Source organism: Nomascus leucogenys, chromosome 4 (assembly GCF_006542625.1).
Source record: "Nomascus leucogenys isolate Asia chromosome 4, Asia_NLE_v1, whole genome shotgun sequence".
NCBI lineage: Eukaryota > Metazoa > Chordata > Mammalia > Primates > Hylobatidae > Nomascus > Nomascus leucogenys.
The window spans coordinates 121,476,809-121,494,151 of NC_044384.1; the positions used below are offsets into that span (position 1 = coordinate 121,476,809).

Sequence of the window (17,343 nt, forward strand, 5' to 3'; positions counted from 1 at the left end):
TAGACATTACTCCTAATCCTATCACCTGGAAATAGCCACACTTGTTTTATATTTCTCCTTAGCCTTATAATACTTCTTTAGAGTTGATACTGAACTCCACACATGCAAATTTACATCTTTCCTTCCTTCTTTCTCTCTCTCTCTCTCTCTCTCTCTCTTTTGACATGGTTTCACTCCATCATTCAGGCTGAAGTGCAGTGGCACAATCGTAGCTCACTGTAATCTCAAACTCCTGGGGTTAGTTGATCTTCCTGCATCAGCCTCCTCAGTAGTTGGACTATAGGGCACACAATAATGTAACGCCTAGCTAATTTTCAATTTTTTTTATTGTGATGGGGACTTGCTGTGTTATCTAGGCTGGTCTCCAACTCCTGACCTCAAGCAATCCTCCTGCCTCAGCTTCCCAAAGTGCTGTGATAACAGGCATGAGCCACCACAGCCTGCCTTACTTCCATTTTTTTCAAATTTAACATTATAAATAAACTTTTTCCCAATTATTTAATACTCTTACGATTTCATGCTGCATTACATTCTGGTTTATGGATGGATTATGACATATTTAATTATTTTTCTTTGTTAGACATTATAAAGAACACCGTGTCAAATATTTTTGAGATATAATTACTTTTCTGTTATTTTAGAATATTTCCATAGACCAGTTTCTCAAAACTATAACTTCTTGGTCAGTCAGTATAAATGTTTTGAAGTATCTCGACTGACTACCTTGCTATCCAACTGGTACTTATACAAATTTAGATTCCTATCATCAAGCAATCAGTGCTAGAGAATGCTTATTTTCCTACACCTTCATTAGCAATTTGTATTGCATTTTGATAGCTTTATTTGATGGGATATATGTACATGTATATTTAATTACTGGTTCTGTTTCTTTGATTACACTTTTTGTACATGTTCCTTGGCATTCTATTTACTCTTTTATCAACTATCTGTTCATGTTCTTTGGCATTTCATCTATTGAGGCTTTTTTTACTATGTCAGTAATTTATTTGAATTCAGAATTCATTTTTTTAAACAACAAAAGTGTAATATTTACAAATACACACTTGTACTACTAGACTTACACTTAATGCCAGTTCATTTATTGTTTATAAGACTCCCTTCAAAGGTCTTTCATTTTACAGTAAGAATAAACCAATTTTTTTAAACTATTACCTTTTTAGATATATTTTCTGTTTTGTCTTTGAGTGTTTTAAATTAATTAATATTTTTTTCTTAAAAAACTATTTTAGGAGATGTACTCATTACCATTTATGATACTGCTTCCTGAATCAGAGTCCATTTAACATCCTGTTAGCTTTTTAAAACTCTGTCTTAATTTTTATATTCATACCTAATAACAGAAAAAATAACGATGTCTAAACAAACTGAATAATTGAGGATTTTCGCCTGATACTATCAAAATTTCAAAGCAGTGAAGAAGTGGTGTGACTGAAAAATGCTAGAGAACTGTGGGGACAAATGGAGTACAATTACAAGGTTATTTTTGTGAGTGACTATGGTTACACTGTGGAAATCAATGATATCACAAATCATCAGTGGCTTGGAGAACACAAACCAAACTGCAGATACAAAACCTGCAGAACAAAAACTTTTTATTTCTTCCAACAGATTCTGGTGACATTGTAAGCCACTGGTGACCAGCAACTGAACAAATGAAAAGGAGATAAGAAACTTGTAAAACAAGATTGTCATGCAATTTGGAGGTTCTCATAACACAGTAAAATCTCCAGTGGTTTCTGCTAAAGCTTACAATAAAGTGATAAGAAGTTATGGATAATGGGGCTTTGGTTCCATCAAGGGAATGCTGTGACAAAAAAATAAACAAAAGTAGAAAAGCTAGGAAAATCCTTCAGGGTCAGCAGAGCCCTGAAATAAAACAGTTACACTGCTTGCATAAAATGCATTTTTTTTGAGGCTTACAGATTCTGTCTAGCTTAAAATAGTGAATTGAACAATAAACATTTGAGGTGGCAAATTGTAGAGAAAGGTTAATTAAACTACATGGCATTCATTTCAAAATTTGAGGTCATGGGAGACAAATATATCTTCTTTCATGAAAAGGAAAAAGAGGTTTTGGCCCAGTACAATTCCTTTAGCCAGGGACTTTAAAATGAAGAGTGGGACTAAGCCAGTGTTCAAGATCCCCCTTCTAAAAATGGCAAATTCTAATAAAGCTACAACTTCCGTCAGCCCTGATCACTTCCTACTCTAGATTATTCACTGGATCGCTCTCTGCTCTGCCCTTGGAACCCATCTGTTTCTAGAGTTTAGAATCCTATCTTAATCTTAATCTTAATCTTAATCTTGACTTGTCACTGTTCACACCTTGTTTTGCAGAATTTCTGTGAGCTCAGATGTCTGAAATCCTCTGAAATGTTTCAGTTAGGAGAGAGACACAGTCAGATAGTTTTAGATTGACTACCTGTGACAACAGGGTAGAGAATGGATTGGAGCAAATTGAAATTGAAAGCAGGAAGAACAGTTAGGAAACTATTACAATTAATCAAATGAGTCCCAGGGCAGAGACTCCAGAAATGTAGAAGAAAGAATGTATTTGACCAATGTCTATGAGAGAAAATCAGTGGGACTTGAAAAGTAATTGTGTATGGTGGTGAGGGAGAAGGAAAGGGTCTTGATTGGGTCTTAGATGTATGGTTTGGCTACAGGGAAAATGGTCATGTCATTAGCTTGCAGGGAAACAGGGAGCAGAAACACACAAGAGGAACAGGTTTCAGTTGGAAGAAAGTTCTGGAAAGCTCATGAGATTAGTTTGGGTCATGCTGACTTTGAGATGTCTGAGGGAGATTTCCATGGAGATATGTAGCAAGTAGTTGGATAAATGAGTCTAAAATTATTAGATGAGGTTAGTATCGGGGACTGAGATTTAGGAGTCAACGTGGAAGCCAGGGTTTAAAACGATGAGAGTGAATGAGATTGCTTACGAAAATCTTGTGGCATAAGTATGTTAAAAATGAAGCTCTGGCTTAGCAACCTGTGCAGGAAGAGAAGAAGGAATGGCCAGAGAGGTTTGAGGAGAACCAGAAAAACCTTGGGCAGGAGTCACAAACTGGGAGTTCTTGAGACAAACTGGACCCAATATTTAAATATGGAGGAATTTCAAATCAAAATTCAAGAATTCAGCTTATCTTTAAAAGTTGGAAAGTGAGATCGCCCTGGGTCTGTATGTCCACGTGGCAATAGCCATCATGACAGCTGTACTACCAATGGAATAGTGGCGGTCCTCTTCAGACAAGGCATCCATATTTCAGGCTGCCAAAGGCACCACCTCTCACTTCTATTTGCCCAAAACTCAGGCGGAGATAGTATTATTATTGCATGGAAAATAAATCTTCTCTAAAATATAATCTCCAATGTCATACATGTTTATACAGTATGAGTGTGTTTATGATATAGGCAAATATTTAAAAATTGATTATGTATTTCCAAGGGGTTTTGTTTGAACTTGATCCATTTCATTCATTAATATGACTTGGCTGGACTCTACAGGCTTTTGAGTTTGCTACCTTAAAAGAGAATGTTAGCAGCCAAAGAAATGGAGATGTTAAAGAAATTATTTATATCAAGTGAAATAGTGCAGGTAAGTGATTTATATCACGGATTTTACAGTGTGTTACATCACTTCTGGCTACCTAAACTAGACTCCCACCAGTTAGAAGCCACTGGAGGGGAAGGGTATGAGCAGCTCATTTGAGAAGCACATACTGGGTATCACACTGTATAAGATATGCTGCATATTGTCATTTCATTAACACTCACAACATCTCTGGGATGTAAGCATTATTTTTCCCACATTGTAAAATGAGAAAGCAAAAGTTCTGAGAGGCTAAGTAACCGGCCTAAACATGCAGAGCTAATAAGGGAGCAAAGCCACGTTTTGAACTCAAGTTTAAAAACAAAGCCAACTGATCTTTCCATTATGCCAGGATTCCTTCCCCATCAATGAAAATGTTGGAAAGATGCAATAAGGTAGAAAAACCTGATTTTACAAAATCAACTTCAACTGGATAATAGTCACTCCAAATGCCAATCAAAATTCAGATAAAATGAATCTATGAAGGCATATCGAAGAATTAGAGTGACAGTCTAAGAAAACAATATAACAATATTCTGGACACCAACCACACTTAATTATATTTTGTTAAATGAATCGACAAAGTAATTCTGTTTTCTCTCTACCTCTTCTAAACCTTACTAAATTTTACACTTTTCCATAACATCAGGTAATGCAAATATTATAATGTAACTAAGCATTATTTAGTACGAATGTAAAGGGTGAAAAGAAAAAAGCTAGTGGAAATTTGGTGTTAATAATAAACCACATACTTAAAACTTTTACTCTCTAAGAAACAGAATGTTATATATTATTACTGAATTATTTGGCTATTACCAGCTGCCTAAAAGTCATGGTCCCTTACAAATGTGTTCTTGTTGAAATGCTCAAATACAAAATCATAATATATGTTATTGAATCAATAACTATTTTAATTCTGAGTCTGTTCTGTGTCTTTTAGCTTATTTTTTTAATTCCCTAAAGGATTCAGTCATATGCTTAGTTAACTAGCTCTTATATTTCTACTAGTTTGCAAACTTAAATTTTAGCAAGTCAGTTGGCTTTACTTTTGAACCAAATGAGTAAAAATTATAAAGAGTTTCTATGTTTTGCATTATAATTCTCTCTTTAATCAGATTCCAGATTGTTATTCAATACAGTAAAATTACATTATGTCACTCATTCAGAATTTATGATCACTGAAGGACACGAAGGCTGATATAGAGGGAAATCTACAATGTATTAATAAAAATAAGAAACTGCAGGCCTTCTGATACTATTCCTAGGACCTGCTTATTAGTAACACACAAAACAATTACAAATAATTCTTTGATAAAAGCAATAAAATATTGTCTTCAAACTCTATCTCCATGATGAAAATTAGCTGTACCACAGCATATAGTTAAATATATCTTAGACACGATTTCTAAAAGTGTAGGTCAGAAACCTAAGAGATCATTTGATCCAGCCCAAGCATTCAGACGGGTAAGGTACCATCAACTGCTTTTTACAGGTTCTGCAACTGAGATCTTAGTGATAGGTACTTTGTTTATGTTACTAAAACTAAAATTTCTTTATTGAAAGAATGTGGCTCTTTCCATTAAATTATATTGACTTTCTTCCTATTTAGGACAGATTAGTGAGGTCTCAGTGGACATGCCAGTAACTTCTTATATTCTTAAAAGCCCATGAGTCAACAAGATTTATTTGGCAAGCAAGCCATTGCTACAGAGTAAAATCCTGATACACAGCTAGTGTGCATATTGTACACAGATATTTGGAGATGAACTCAGCATAATTGAAGAATCACAGAGGTGGTAACTGTAAGACATATAGGCTTAAAAATATAGAATTGAATATTCAAAGGGCCCCATATATGATCAAGTTTAATACTTCAACTAGATAGAGAAAAAAATTCAGACTAGAGATATTATTTTCCCAAAAATTGACAGAAACTACAGGGCTTACTCAAGTTTTATATCTGGGATTTCTGACTCTTAGTCCAGTGCTCTTTCTACAATATTTAAGCTGCCTCAGTCAAAGGAAAATATATTTTTATTTCTATGTTTTGTTAAATGACAAGATTAGCTGCACTAACATTTACGAAAATAAAACTGTTACTGAAGGTGTCACATGAGTGGTTAGGTTTCATGGTTTCATTGTTCTAATGGCAACTAATGAAGTTTCAGTATTCTAGATTGCATTAGGCTTTTGCCTCCTTGAACATTTGGGGAATTATCTTTTAAAAAAATCAAACATAAAGTTTTTCTTATGATTTCAAATGCCTCATTGATATAAAATCCAGGCTGCAATAGGCATTTTTCAGTACACTTTTGTTCTCTGAGGAGAAAGATGACTAGTCAAAAATATCATAACCTATAAGAAAAAATCAAGCACATTAGGTTCCCTTCCTTTTTTTCAACATCATCCATGTTAACATATCAAAAAGAAGAATTAAAAGAACTCGATTATACCTCAATTACTCTTTATTAATTTAATAGTATCAGTCATAGATCTGGCCCTTCACTTGTATATAACCTGGTAATAATATAGTAGCTGGGCTGGTAAGCAGCTGGGAAGAGAAAACCAGGATTGAGTATATTAAGTCACAGGGTCTAGATTTGCAGGTGTATGCAAAAAGGACACCTTTCCAAAAACAGACATTATATGTGGTACATTGTACCATAAAAAACAAGAAGTAACTGAATGACACAATAGAACTTTAGCCTTGCCACTGTGAGTACATGTGCCCTGGAACTGAACATACATGCAGAGTGCAGCTTATTCATACTGAAACCTGAAAGATGTGTTAGTCAATGAATATGGTACAGACACAGTTTCACTGATAATGCCAGTAAAAATGGAGAATATCACATCTGATCAAAAAAGTTCAAGGAAACAAAACAATCTCTTCAACTCACCGTTCCTGTTGTGCCCAATGAAAGGTGATTCATCTGCTGTGTCAGGGGCCCCATCATGTTGGCTGGCTGCATTGACATGGGATGGTCCATGGTTGGTGTAATCACAGCACCCTACAAGCATATACAATGTCCATTTGAAAACATATCCTACAAGGAAGGAGACTTCTTACAAATAAACACTGTAAATTGTAAATGGTGAACATTAAATGTTTTTACTTTTTTACTAAAAAGGCTAAATTCAACTGTATATAATTTTTATGTCCATTCATGTCATTTTGTGCTTGTCTGAATAGATGGCATTAACAACTTCCTTTCTTCTGAGGTAATTTACCTGTGATGTGTCTAAAACATGTCAATTACATTTTCATTTTTTTGAGGTAGAATGTATTGAAAATCATCTATATCCTCTTGCCCACTGTTCTTAATATAATCTTCTCTGATGGAAAAATATGAACATTAGTGGAAATTCTCTAATTTTCTTGTTATTGATAAGACTTGGTTTATGTCATTTATCTGTTATTTATTAACACATAGATAATTCTTAGTCACCCCAATACAATCTACTGCTAAGAGGGATAATGCTGGCCCACATGGGTTTCTGAACTGGATCTCTTTGAAGGACATATTAAAATCTATCACTGATAATCTAAATATCAAAATTACTATTTCCCATTTGTTTTCCTCTTAACCTTTTGACCTGTTTTCTATCTATATTTTAGACACAAGACAGAATACCAAACTCTGTTAAAGCTGGTCAAATTTTTACGTCCATCCACAATTTTTTTTAAAAAACAAAAGTGTCAACTTTTAAATCAGATGTTAAGAAAAGTGGACATCTAGAATATGTCTTTTGATTTATTATCATTGTTGGGGATAAAAGAAATTACAGACATTTTAAAAAACTTCCATCCATATGCAAAGTGTCATATGGTGAGTGAAGAATGGAGCTAAGTCATTTTATCCTTCCATTTCTCTTTCTCTACCCTGCTACTTTCCTTGTAGTAATTAACTTGGAGAATGAAAAAATATTTTTAAAAAACAAAAAGCTAGAATTGGATGGAATCTTTGAGAGTATATAATTTCAAAGTTTATTTAAAGATTATGATAAAAGTAGAAGCATGTTTTATAACAACCCATTTAAATACTCAGTTATCATAAAATGATTATGTATCTGAATAAATTATTTCCCTAAACATTATTTTTCTCACTGGACACATGCATGTAGATGGCCAAATCTCGGCATCCAAACTAATTACCCACTGCAAGTGTTTCCTAAAATGCTTTTGCTCAAACTAAGCAATTCTTCCTGGTATTATCAAAATTCAACTTCCTGACTATATCTGTAAAAAAAATCAGACTATCACTCTGCCTTCCCTATGGGCTCCTCCCCATTAATTTTCAGAGATAATAGAATTTGAGCCAAATATTTGGAAATGCATGATATACAGGGCCAGCTTTGTTCACAAAGACATTTAGGCTTTTCAGTAGGAATCAATCAGAAAACATGTCTGCTATTTTAAAAGTCTGTAGCTTGTAAATATACACAATTGTGCATTTATGTTGTTTGAATTTCTCGATGCTTCTGTGAATTGTCATTCATCAGGATGCCTCTTAAATGAGAAACATAAGATAAGCTTTTACTTAATTATAATTTAGAGACACATCACTTTTCTTTCTGCTGCCTGAATCTTTTTAACAAAAGCATCTTTATTGTTTTCCTTTTTAAAAAAATACTTACTGGCCTTCATTTCAGGTATTTGTTGTGCCAGACCAGAAGTAAACACTTTAAGAAGAACTAGGGTTCTTCTTAAATCACCTAGGGATAAATTATAGAATAACCTCAGAGTTAAGATGGAAGTCCTGAAGCATTTTTTTTTTCAACCAAAAAGTGGCACTTTGACAACATTCTAATGCTTAGCAGGTGCAAGACTTTGATTCCCTTCTTGAACTCAAGACAGGTTATCTTTTTAGAATATTTGCCCCTAGACATTCCAACATGCAGCTAAACTGTCACAATCCCAGAAACCCCTCAATTCTAAACAGCTTGCTCTAGCCACAAAAAGGATCATTCATGTAAATCAGAGATAAAAACCAAACTGTGTTTGGTGAGGATACTTTTTTCTCAATGCCCTGGAGGTTGTCTCATTCCCCAGGGGTGTGTTTTTTTAAAGGCAACATGCAAATGAAGTAGGTGAGCATGTGACAGAACGATCAAAATTCATGCATGATGAGAAGGATCGAATGCCTGCACTTGGAATTAATTTTGGAAGAATTGTCTGGTCTCTTTGAGAATCTTTTCACTGAAAGCAGTGTTTGGGGACTCATTTGATTACAGATGTCATAGAGTGAGTGTTGCTTCTGTGTATAAACCAGAAACCTGACAATCAAAGGGAAGAGTAAGAAGGGATTTATCATTAATTGGAATTGTAAATAGCAACACTAGGCACAGAGTGGAAAATAATGTAAGGAGACCAGTTATTGCACATAAATGAACAGTTCTTTCTAAGCAGATCAGTTACTGCACATAAATAAAAAATAAGGATTCTTGGGGAAGGATATGTAAGAATCTAGAGTCTTGTTCACATTCAATAAAAACATTCAGTGAAAACAATCCTACAAATTATTAAGAATACAATTTTTTTAATCTTAAGGGAATGGAAGAAATGTACAGTCAGGGAGTAAACTGGAAGTAACTAATAGGAACTCCTGGGAGAAATGAATTTTCTTAATGATACTTTATCTGGGACAGACAACTTAGAGAGGTTTAGTGTTGGTTACCTACAGCAAAGGGGGTGTTTGCCAGCCACTTTGCTTATTTAAAACTACAGAATCTCTTTTGTATTGTATATGACATAAATAATTAAATACAAAAGAAGAAAAGGAAAGCCTTATGGTTAGTATGGCAAAGCCAGTATCCATAACCGTTAGCTTTGACTTATTAAACACACTGTCAAATCCACTCCAACTCAATACATTTAAGCCATAGGCTGAAGAGTGTTTGTGACAGGTGTTGCCAACACATTAAGCATAATTTTGTTTACTTGAGATGTATAGGATGTCGTGTCTGACAGAGTTCACTTGGCAAGTGGCAAAGCAAGAAGAAACAGATTTTTCATTTTAGCATCTCTGGATGTCTGGGTTTGCTCAATGTTTGGGCTGCAAAGAAAAATATTGTACAGTGCTATAATTCCACTAAAAAATACAATGACCAAACAGCTGATAGAAACGTCTGGTCCTTTTTAGCCACTGCCTTTGCAAAACAAAGCTGCTCCCACTCAAGGGACAAAGGGTGGATCCGGTTGCCCTAGTTCTGAAATAAACAATTTTCAACAGTAATTTAGGTGAAGTTTCCAAAGATCATCATGTGTGGCGTAAATATATCTGACCTAAGGCCAGAAAAGCATCTGTGTTATTAACCTTCTGCCAATGTTTGAAAGAAATTTGAAGTCTTTGAAATTTCAACATTTTAATTTCCCAACTGAAATACAAAACCATTGGCAAATCAGGGAAAAGCATGTGTGGCTTCTCTCCTATCTACAGCACACATAGCTGGCTTAGCATCTATATTAATCCCAGAAGATGAACCACAATAAGAAGAATTAGCTGCATTAATATTCCTATGATAGTATTCTAGGTCAGTGCCACCCCAACTATGGTTTGTGGATCAGTAGCAGCAGTAGACAAAAATTAGACTCTTTGGGATTAGGCCTTGAAATCTGTGTTTTAACAAGCTCTCCAGGTGATTCTGATATACTCTAAAGTTTAAGAAGTATGCTCTGTCTAAAAACTGCTGCTGTATAAAGCCAGTGTTACAGTTCTTACAGGCAAACAAGTGGCTTTATTTTATGTATGCTGTTTCTCAATTATTTGTTTGAATCCAGTCTTTTTACAGGCCATGATCTTTTATGTGATAATCACATTATATCTTGTTAAAAACATTCAAAGGGGCTAAGCCTGCATTTTTGATGGGCTGACCTAGAAATATTATCTGAATATCACACCATATAATCACTGAATAAATGTGATGACCTGACACGCTTCAATTTGATCAGTTAGGCTTGTATTATAACACATTGGGAATCCTTCATATTTGGAATCTTAGGAGCCTTGCATTTGAACTCATAGAAATGGAAAAATAAAAATAAAATTATTTGGATAAGTGAAATTAAAAAAACAACATCCCTTTTTTTCTGTTGTCTTATCTAAATGCCTCAAGTCAAAATGTCTGTGATTTGTATTATACTATTGCCTATAGTTATTCACACAAAACTATATATGAATTTTTAAAAGGTGGTTTTAAGTCACTATTTCATTATTCTTTTATTCATGTCCGATTTTTGCCAGTTTTTAATATTCCTAGAATAAATACCTAATAGCAACAGAGATCTCATAATATAAATGGCATGAAGGTAGCTTAACTTGAGGAATAGCTGTCCAAATGCAGTGTTCTGCAATATTAGCGTGCAACATTCTTTGTCTTGTAGTGTATGTAGGAATGTCTAATTTCTTTCATTTGTTGACGTCAGCAGTTTTGTTTTGTTTTGTTTTGATGAGTGTTCAGGGTTTAAGAAAGGCTTTTGTGGGGAGAAGAAACAAAAGGAGTAAGAAATGTCTCCACTTCTTAGAAACAATCATTAATCCTTATCTACCTTGATAAATTTCCAACCAACGTGGTAGTGCAGTCCAGCTTTAAAAAATTATGTTTGAAATTCAAAAGCTGTGGCAAAGGTGGTAGCCTTTAACTTAGTAAGCATTTTGGAAGGATTTGACAAATGCTGGAGGTATGGGAAATGATGAATTACATGGTAAGCCAAAAGCCACACTGCCCCTAGAACTTCATTTTAGCACTTAATATCTCCCTCCCCTTTATTATTGTCTACTTGTTTCTTTCCACATTACATCTTTCAAGAGGGAAGACATTATGTTTACACAACTTTTGTAATCTCTATAAATAGGAATGGCATGCAGTAAGTACTCAAAATAGTTTTTGTAAATTAATTTTATATATCAGTACCACTCATTTTTCAGTTCAATGACAAATGGTAAATATTCACTAATATTTCTGATTTTGATTGTTTATTCTGAAAGGGTTGAAATTATGTTGTTTTGTTCACCACTGTCTAGTGTCTATGGTGTTGTTTATAGTATGAGGTATATAATATATGCTTTATAAGAGTTCACAGAAAGAATGATGAAAGAATAAAACTTCTAATCAAAAAATAGTTAGTTAGAAATATTATTTTGAGATTGCTCGTTAAAATGGATCATTACAAAATTCTTGAGAAAACTTGTTCTCCCAAGGGGCAGTTCAGTTTTAAAACCATAGTTCAACTCACACATGTGCATTAATGATATCTTCAACCACCATCCCCTTAAAGATGTAATCCAACATTTGCTTGATGAAAAAAGTTTGACTAATGCTATATAAGATATATATATATATATACATATATATAAAAGAATAAAAAGTATTTGTATATGTACATATTTCATTTGTTCTCAACCAGAAGTGATTTGGCAATGTCCGGTAACATTTTTGGTTATCATAACTGCCGAGGTGTGCTATTAGCACCTAGGGGGTAGTGGTTATTGATGTTGCTATACATCCTACAACACAGAGAACAGTTCCCCATGACAAATAATTATCCAGCAAACCCAGGATTAGTGCTAGGGTTCAGAAACCCTGGTCCATACATACATATATCCATAAGCTCCATTTATACAAAGTGAGGAAGAATTTGAAAGGCAGTAACTAGAAAAACGACACAAAGTAGGCCGGGCATGGTGGCTTATGCCTGTAATCCCAGCACTTTCGGAGGCCGAGGCAGGCGGATCACGAGGTCAGGAGATGGAGACCATCCTGGCTAACACGGTGAAACCCTGTCTCTACTAAAAAATAGAAAAAATTAGCCAGGCGTGGTGGCAGGTGCCTGTAGTCCCAGCTACTTGGGAGACTGAAGCAGGAGAATGGCGTGAACCCGGGAGGCGGAGCTTGCAGTGAGCCAAGATCATGCTACTGCACTCCAGCCTGGGAGACAGAGCGAGACTCTGTCTCAAGAAAGAAAGAAAGGAAGAAAGGAAGGAAGGAAGGAAGGAAGGAAGGAAGGAAGGAAGAAAGGAAGAAAGACAGACGACACAAAGTATCCATCTACAGTCTGTTCCCGACAACTAATAGCACATTTTAGATCTATGGCAAGATTATGGTTACAATATACATCGATTTCCCAAATTCCATAATTGTGCAATGAAAGAAAACAGGACTATTACATGACTTCCAATGGCTTTATCATTATTTTTGATTGCTAACTTATTTTGCTATTTATTTTGGAAATGGGTCAAACTAGAGCTGGGTTTCTCTTTCCTATGCTTGGACAGGATTAGACTAATTGGCATGATATTTGGACTACTCTATGTAGTAGATATGTAGCTGTGGGCTAGGGGTATAATGTTTAGAAGTAAGACATTTTCCATTGCTATATGATAAATGTAGAAGAGATATGTACATGTAGATTCCCCAATAACAGAATATCTACTAATTATAAACATAGAGTTTTTTTCCTTGTACTCTTAAGCACACTTTTAGTTTCAAGTTGATTTTTGATTCAGTAACTAGTAACTGGAAGTATGTTTTTTTTAAAGTTATAATATTAATAGACACTAAAGCCAAATTAGTTTTAGCCATGGAAGTCCCTTTAAAAGAATCCTAATTATGTACTATGCCTATTCAACTGTGAATAATGGTTTCAATTATTGGTTAAGTACCTATTAATATAATAGTGGCATTCTGAATGAGAATATAAAGTAAATATGTCACATTGAAGTATTTCTTACCAAAGCAGGTACATAGATAATTAGGATTCTCAATAATGCTTTATTTTAATCCTTTAGACGTTTGTGCCTAAAACTACAGAAACAAGTTTATCAGTAGCTTTTGGTGTTTTCAGTGGCTTCTTTAGAACCCTAACAGAGCAAAGTGGCTTTTAAATATATTGCATTATTGAGGGAGAGTTGAAAATTTGAGATTTTGAGGACCCTGTGGTCAAAGGGATTTTGTTGACTGAATATGCAATAGGACACTTAATTATTTTGTCATTAAACTTGTACACTTGATTACAGAATTGATCTTAAGATTATAAATTTTTTACACAGATGGGTTAGTATATTTTTCCTCTTATTTTTCTACTTAAGGAGATCATAACTGCTGAGTCAATGGAAATATCAATTGTTTAGAGAAAGACCCCAGGCCACTTCAGAAGGACCTTAGAACTTCAATGACAAAGGGTGAACTTGTGTTCATCAGCTTCTGATTCCAATCACATAACTAATGAGTAGCTTTCAGCTGGGGGTGTCTACCACTCACAGATATGTGTGTCATAAAAATACATGTGTTGTGTAGATAATGTGAAAAAATGAGACTATTTGTGTGAAAAAATTAGTGGCATAACCATAGTCCTTTGTCTTTGCTTTGCAGGGCCCCCGTGGTATATAGCTTTCCTATACAGATGTATTGCACACTCCAAAATCTATTCAAAGGAATCAAAAACAACACAAGACAAAAAAATCAAAGACAAAAGACTAAAAGCTATGACACTTAAAAATGAATTGATTAATCGAATATATTTCAGCTCCTTCTATACTTTTTTTAAGATAGAAAGAAAACCATTGATCTCTACCCACCAAATATATTTCATAATAGAAAATTATATTTGAAATATTAAGATTAGCTCCTAATAATTTTTTCTACCTTAAAAACAATATGTATATGTATACATATATACATATATATACATATATATACATATATACATATATATACATATATACATATATAGATATACATATATACATATATATACATGTGTATATGTATATATACATATATACATATATATGTACATATATACATATATACATGTGTATATGTATATATATATATATACATATATATGTATATATACATATATACATATATATGTATATATACATATATACGTATATATGTATATATATACGTACATATATATATACATATATACGTATATATGTATATATATACGTACATATATATACGTGTGTGTGTGTGTATATATATATATACACATATATATATATTACTTTGAAGAGGAGCAGACCAGTTTCTCCTTATTTTTTGTTCTAAGTGGGGATATAAGGGAAACAGTGTTAAATGACCTCCTTTCCCAAAGTGCAACCTAGAGCTGAGCTAGTTTTTCATAGTGGAAATGTCCTTTTTAAGACACTGGTACTGTTAAGTCAATGGCTATTCTACATTAAATGTGTTGGAGAAGTGTAAGAGCAGATAGGACAGTTCAGTGACAGGACAAGACATTTTTCTATTCCTGCTTGTCTTATTCAGAAACCAGTTAGAGTGAATGAGTCGTAGGGCCGCCCAAGAGCATGTGCTTTCTACTCTGTTTCAGCATTATCTCTGTCGAAAACAGGCTTCTACAGGTAGGTCCGGGATGGCCTTGTTAGCATAGCACACATAATCTATGAGGATCACACAGCTTTCAATTGACCTTTCTAGCCTGATCCCCAGCCCACACACATGAAGTCTCTCTTTCCACCACACTGTATTCCTCATCATTCTCTGGTCCTTCTTACCTCTTACCCTTGCTGTCATGGTCTGCAACGCTAGGCTTCTACAGCAATTTACATGTGTCCTCTAAAATTCTTGTCAAATACTACATTCTGGGGAGTAACTCCTATGACTGACCCAGGCTACTGGTCACTTGCTCCTCACTTTTCCCATAACACTTTGCACACGCTTCGATCATGATCAAACTTTATTTCTTCCCTGAATCGTAAGTTCACTGGTATCATTAGCAATACCTTATATATTTCTTTTTTAATGGTTCTGAGCCCAGCACAGTGTCTGTCATAAAACAGATGCTTAGTTAATGGTGCTAACGGACTGAATGAGTGAATGGCACTTGCTCACCAGCCAGGTCTCTGATGACTTTAATGGTATGTGAAACAATAACAACAGCTCCTTGCTCAAACTGGACAAGAAGATTCAATGGAAATAACAGAAGCATTCTCTGACCAAAAAGATGGACGTAAAAGATCCATTCATATGATTCCTCTGCTTTTCTCTGACAGTATCTCAGTCTGACCACTGCCAGCTTGACCTTCTCATCATCTAGTATGAAAATCCCAGGGCTTCTGAGAGCCACACCCCACCCAAGGAAGTTTAACATTGGAGTTCACAACATGATTCCATTCTATGGAAGAATTATTTATGCTCAGTTAAATGCTGCAAGATGTTCTGTACATATTACAGCCAATGTGTACTGCCACAAATGTAGGTTAAGGTTTTTTAAATTAGGACTTCGCTATGCCATGAACTGTTTTAGTAGCCAAATATCTGCCTAAGATTCTTGTCAAACCTTGTCATGTGATAAGAAATGCTTTATTCATTTCTACAGCAATCACTTTGTATACCTCCAAACACATTTTCAACTTACAGAAGTTTCAAGCACACATCAGATGCAGTATTCAGGCCAGCCTTCTTCCAAATGATAAGGGTTCCCAGCAGATGCCTGAATATTTATGGGCCTCATCTTTTGTCTGGTAAAATGTTTTTCTGGCTTTAACTAGTACTCACGACTGTGAGCTGTCATAAAACTTTTCATTAAAAACTTCTCCTTACTGACAAATAGACTGAAAGACCTGGTTGCAAATCCTTTTCAAGGTCTTGTAAGATCCTATTGGAAAATGGGCATGGAAAATCATTGCTCAAACCACAGGGGCGATCAAGAGAAAAAGCTGCCTGTTATCTTACTTATGGCCATTGTTTATAGTGCAAGTTGCCTAAATATGTCACAAGGCACCTTAATTTTTGGCTATTACTAGGAAAGTAGCTATTCCTTGTCCTGTAATTTGCTACAAAAAGCACTCTATTTTGTGGTCCCTCAGAGAATATTTCTTTTCTCCTTTAAGATATTTTTAGGAATTTGCCTGGTTAGGGCTGGAAACTTAACTAGATCTAAGGATACAGGTGTGAAGTCACGACCCTATTAAAGAACGAATTTACTCCTTTTAAAGCACACTTTCTATTAGTATTATGATTGCTAACATGCTTCAAACTCAGTATATACCCTATTGATGACATGTTCTGTAGTCTAATGCTGAGATAAAATATGTCCTGGTGTAACAGACATATTCTAAAGTTAAAACTTATATATTAGCATCCAAACAAGTTACATTCTGAGGCCTTCAAGATTTCAATTAATATATTTAAAACTGTCCAGATGAGATAAAAGACAGCTTTATCTTGTTATCCTTCAGTGTCCTATTTGTTTCAGGATTTGTGCAAGAAACTTAGTTACATGTTTTATTCCACTTAGATTTTATTGCCATTTCTCCTAAGCAGTAATACTGTATGATTAATTTTAACTTTTTTTTAGTTTAATAGAATGTTCTTAAACTCTACTACCTTGTTTCTCAAATTATGGCCTGGGACTGGATACTATCATCAGGGAGCTTAGTACAGAATCTTAGGTCAACCCCAGCCCCACTAAATTAGAGCCTGCCCCAGGTGAGTTATATTCACGATAAACTTTGGAAAACTTAGCTCTACATTTGGTCTGTCAGGGCTCTGAGTGAATTTTCTATTACACTGCTTCTAAAAAGATTCTTGGTTTGACTCTCAATCATTTTGTTAAGTCCTTTGTTTGTTCTTGCTTGAGAGCCAGATAGCTTGGAATAATATTAGTAATATTAATATAACTCCTTGTTAAAATTCCAGCCAGTGATATTTAGTATAGTTCCTTAATCATCTGCATAGGATTTCTGCCTTTACCCATAAAA

At 34.6% G+C, this 17,343-nt stretch overlaps 1 protein-coding gene and 1 long non-coding RNA gene across 8 annotated transcripts in view; one reads left to right on the plus strand and one right to left on the minus strand.

Annotated features, from left to right (window-relative positions):
• RBMS3 (RNA binding motif single stranded interacting protein 3) overlaps positions 1-17,343 on the minus strand; it is an 864,792-nt gene that overhangs the window by 73,821 nt on the left and 773,628 nt on the right. For all 7 annotated transcript variants that reach the window (XM_030812232.1, XM_030812235.1, XM_030812230.1 and 4 more), the window contains exon 11: positions 6,514-6,624. In XM_030812232.1, coding sequence (XP_030668092.1) covers positions 6,514-6,624 — 111 coding nt within the window. The remainder of the gene's footprint in view (positions 1-6,513; positions 6,625-17,343) is intronic.
• LOC105738179 lies at positions 8,545-15,995 on the plus strand. Its single transcript, XR_001113939.2, has 3 exons — positions 8,545-8,858; positions 15,634-15,835; positions 15,960-15,995. It is a non-coding gene; the product is annotated as an uncharacterized LOC105738179 (long non-coding RNA).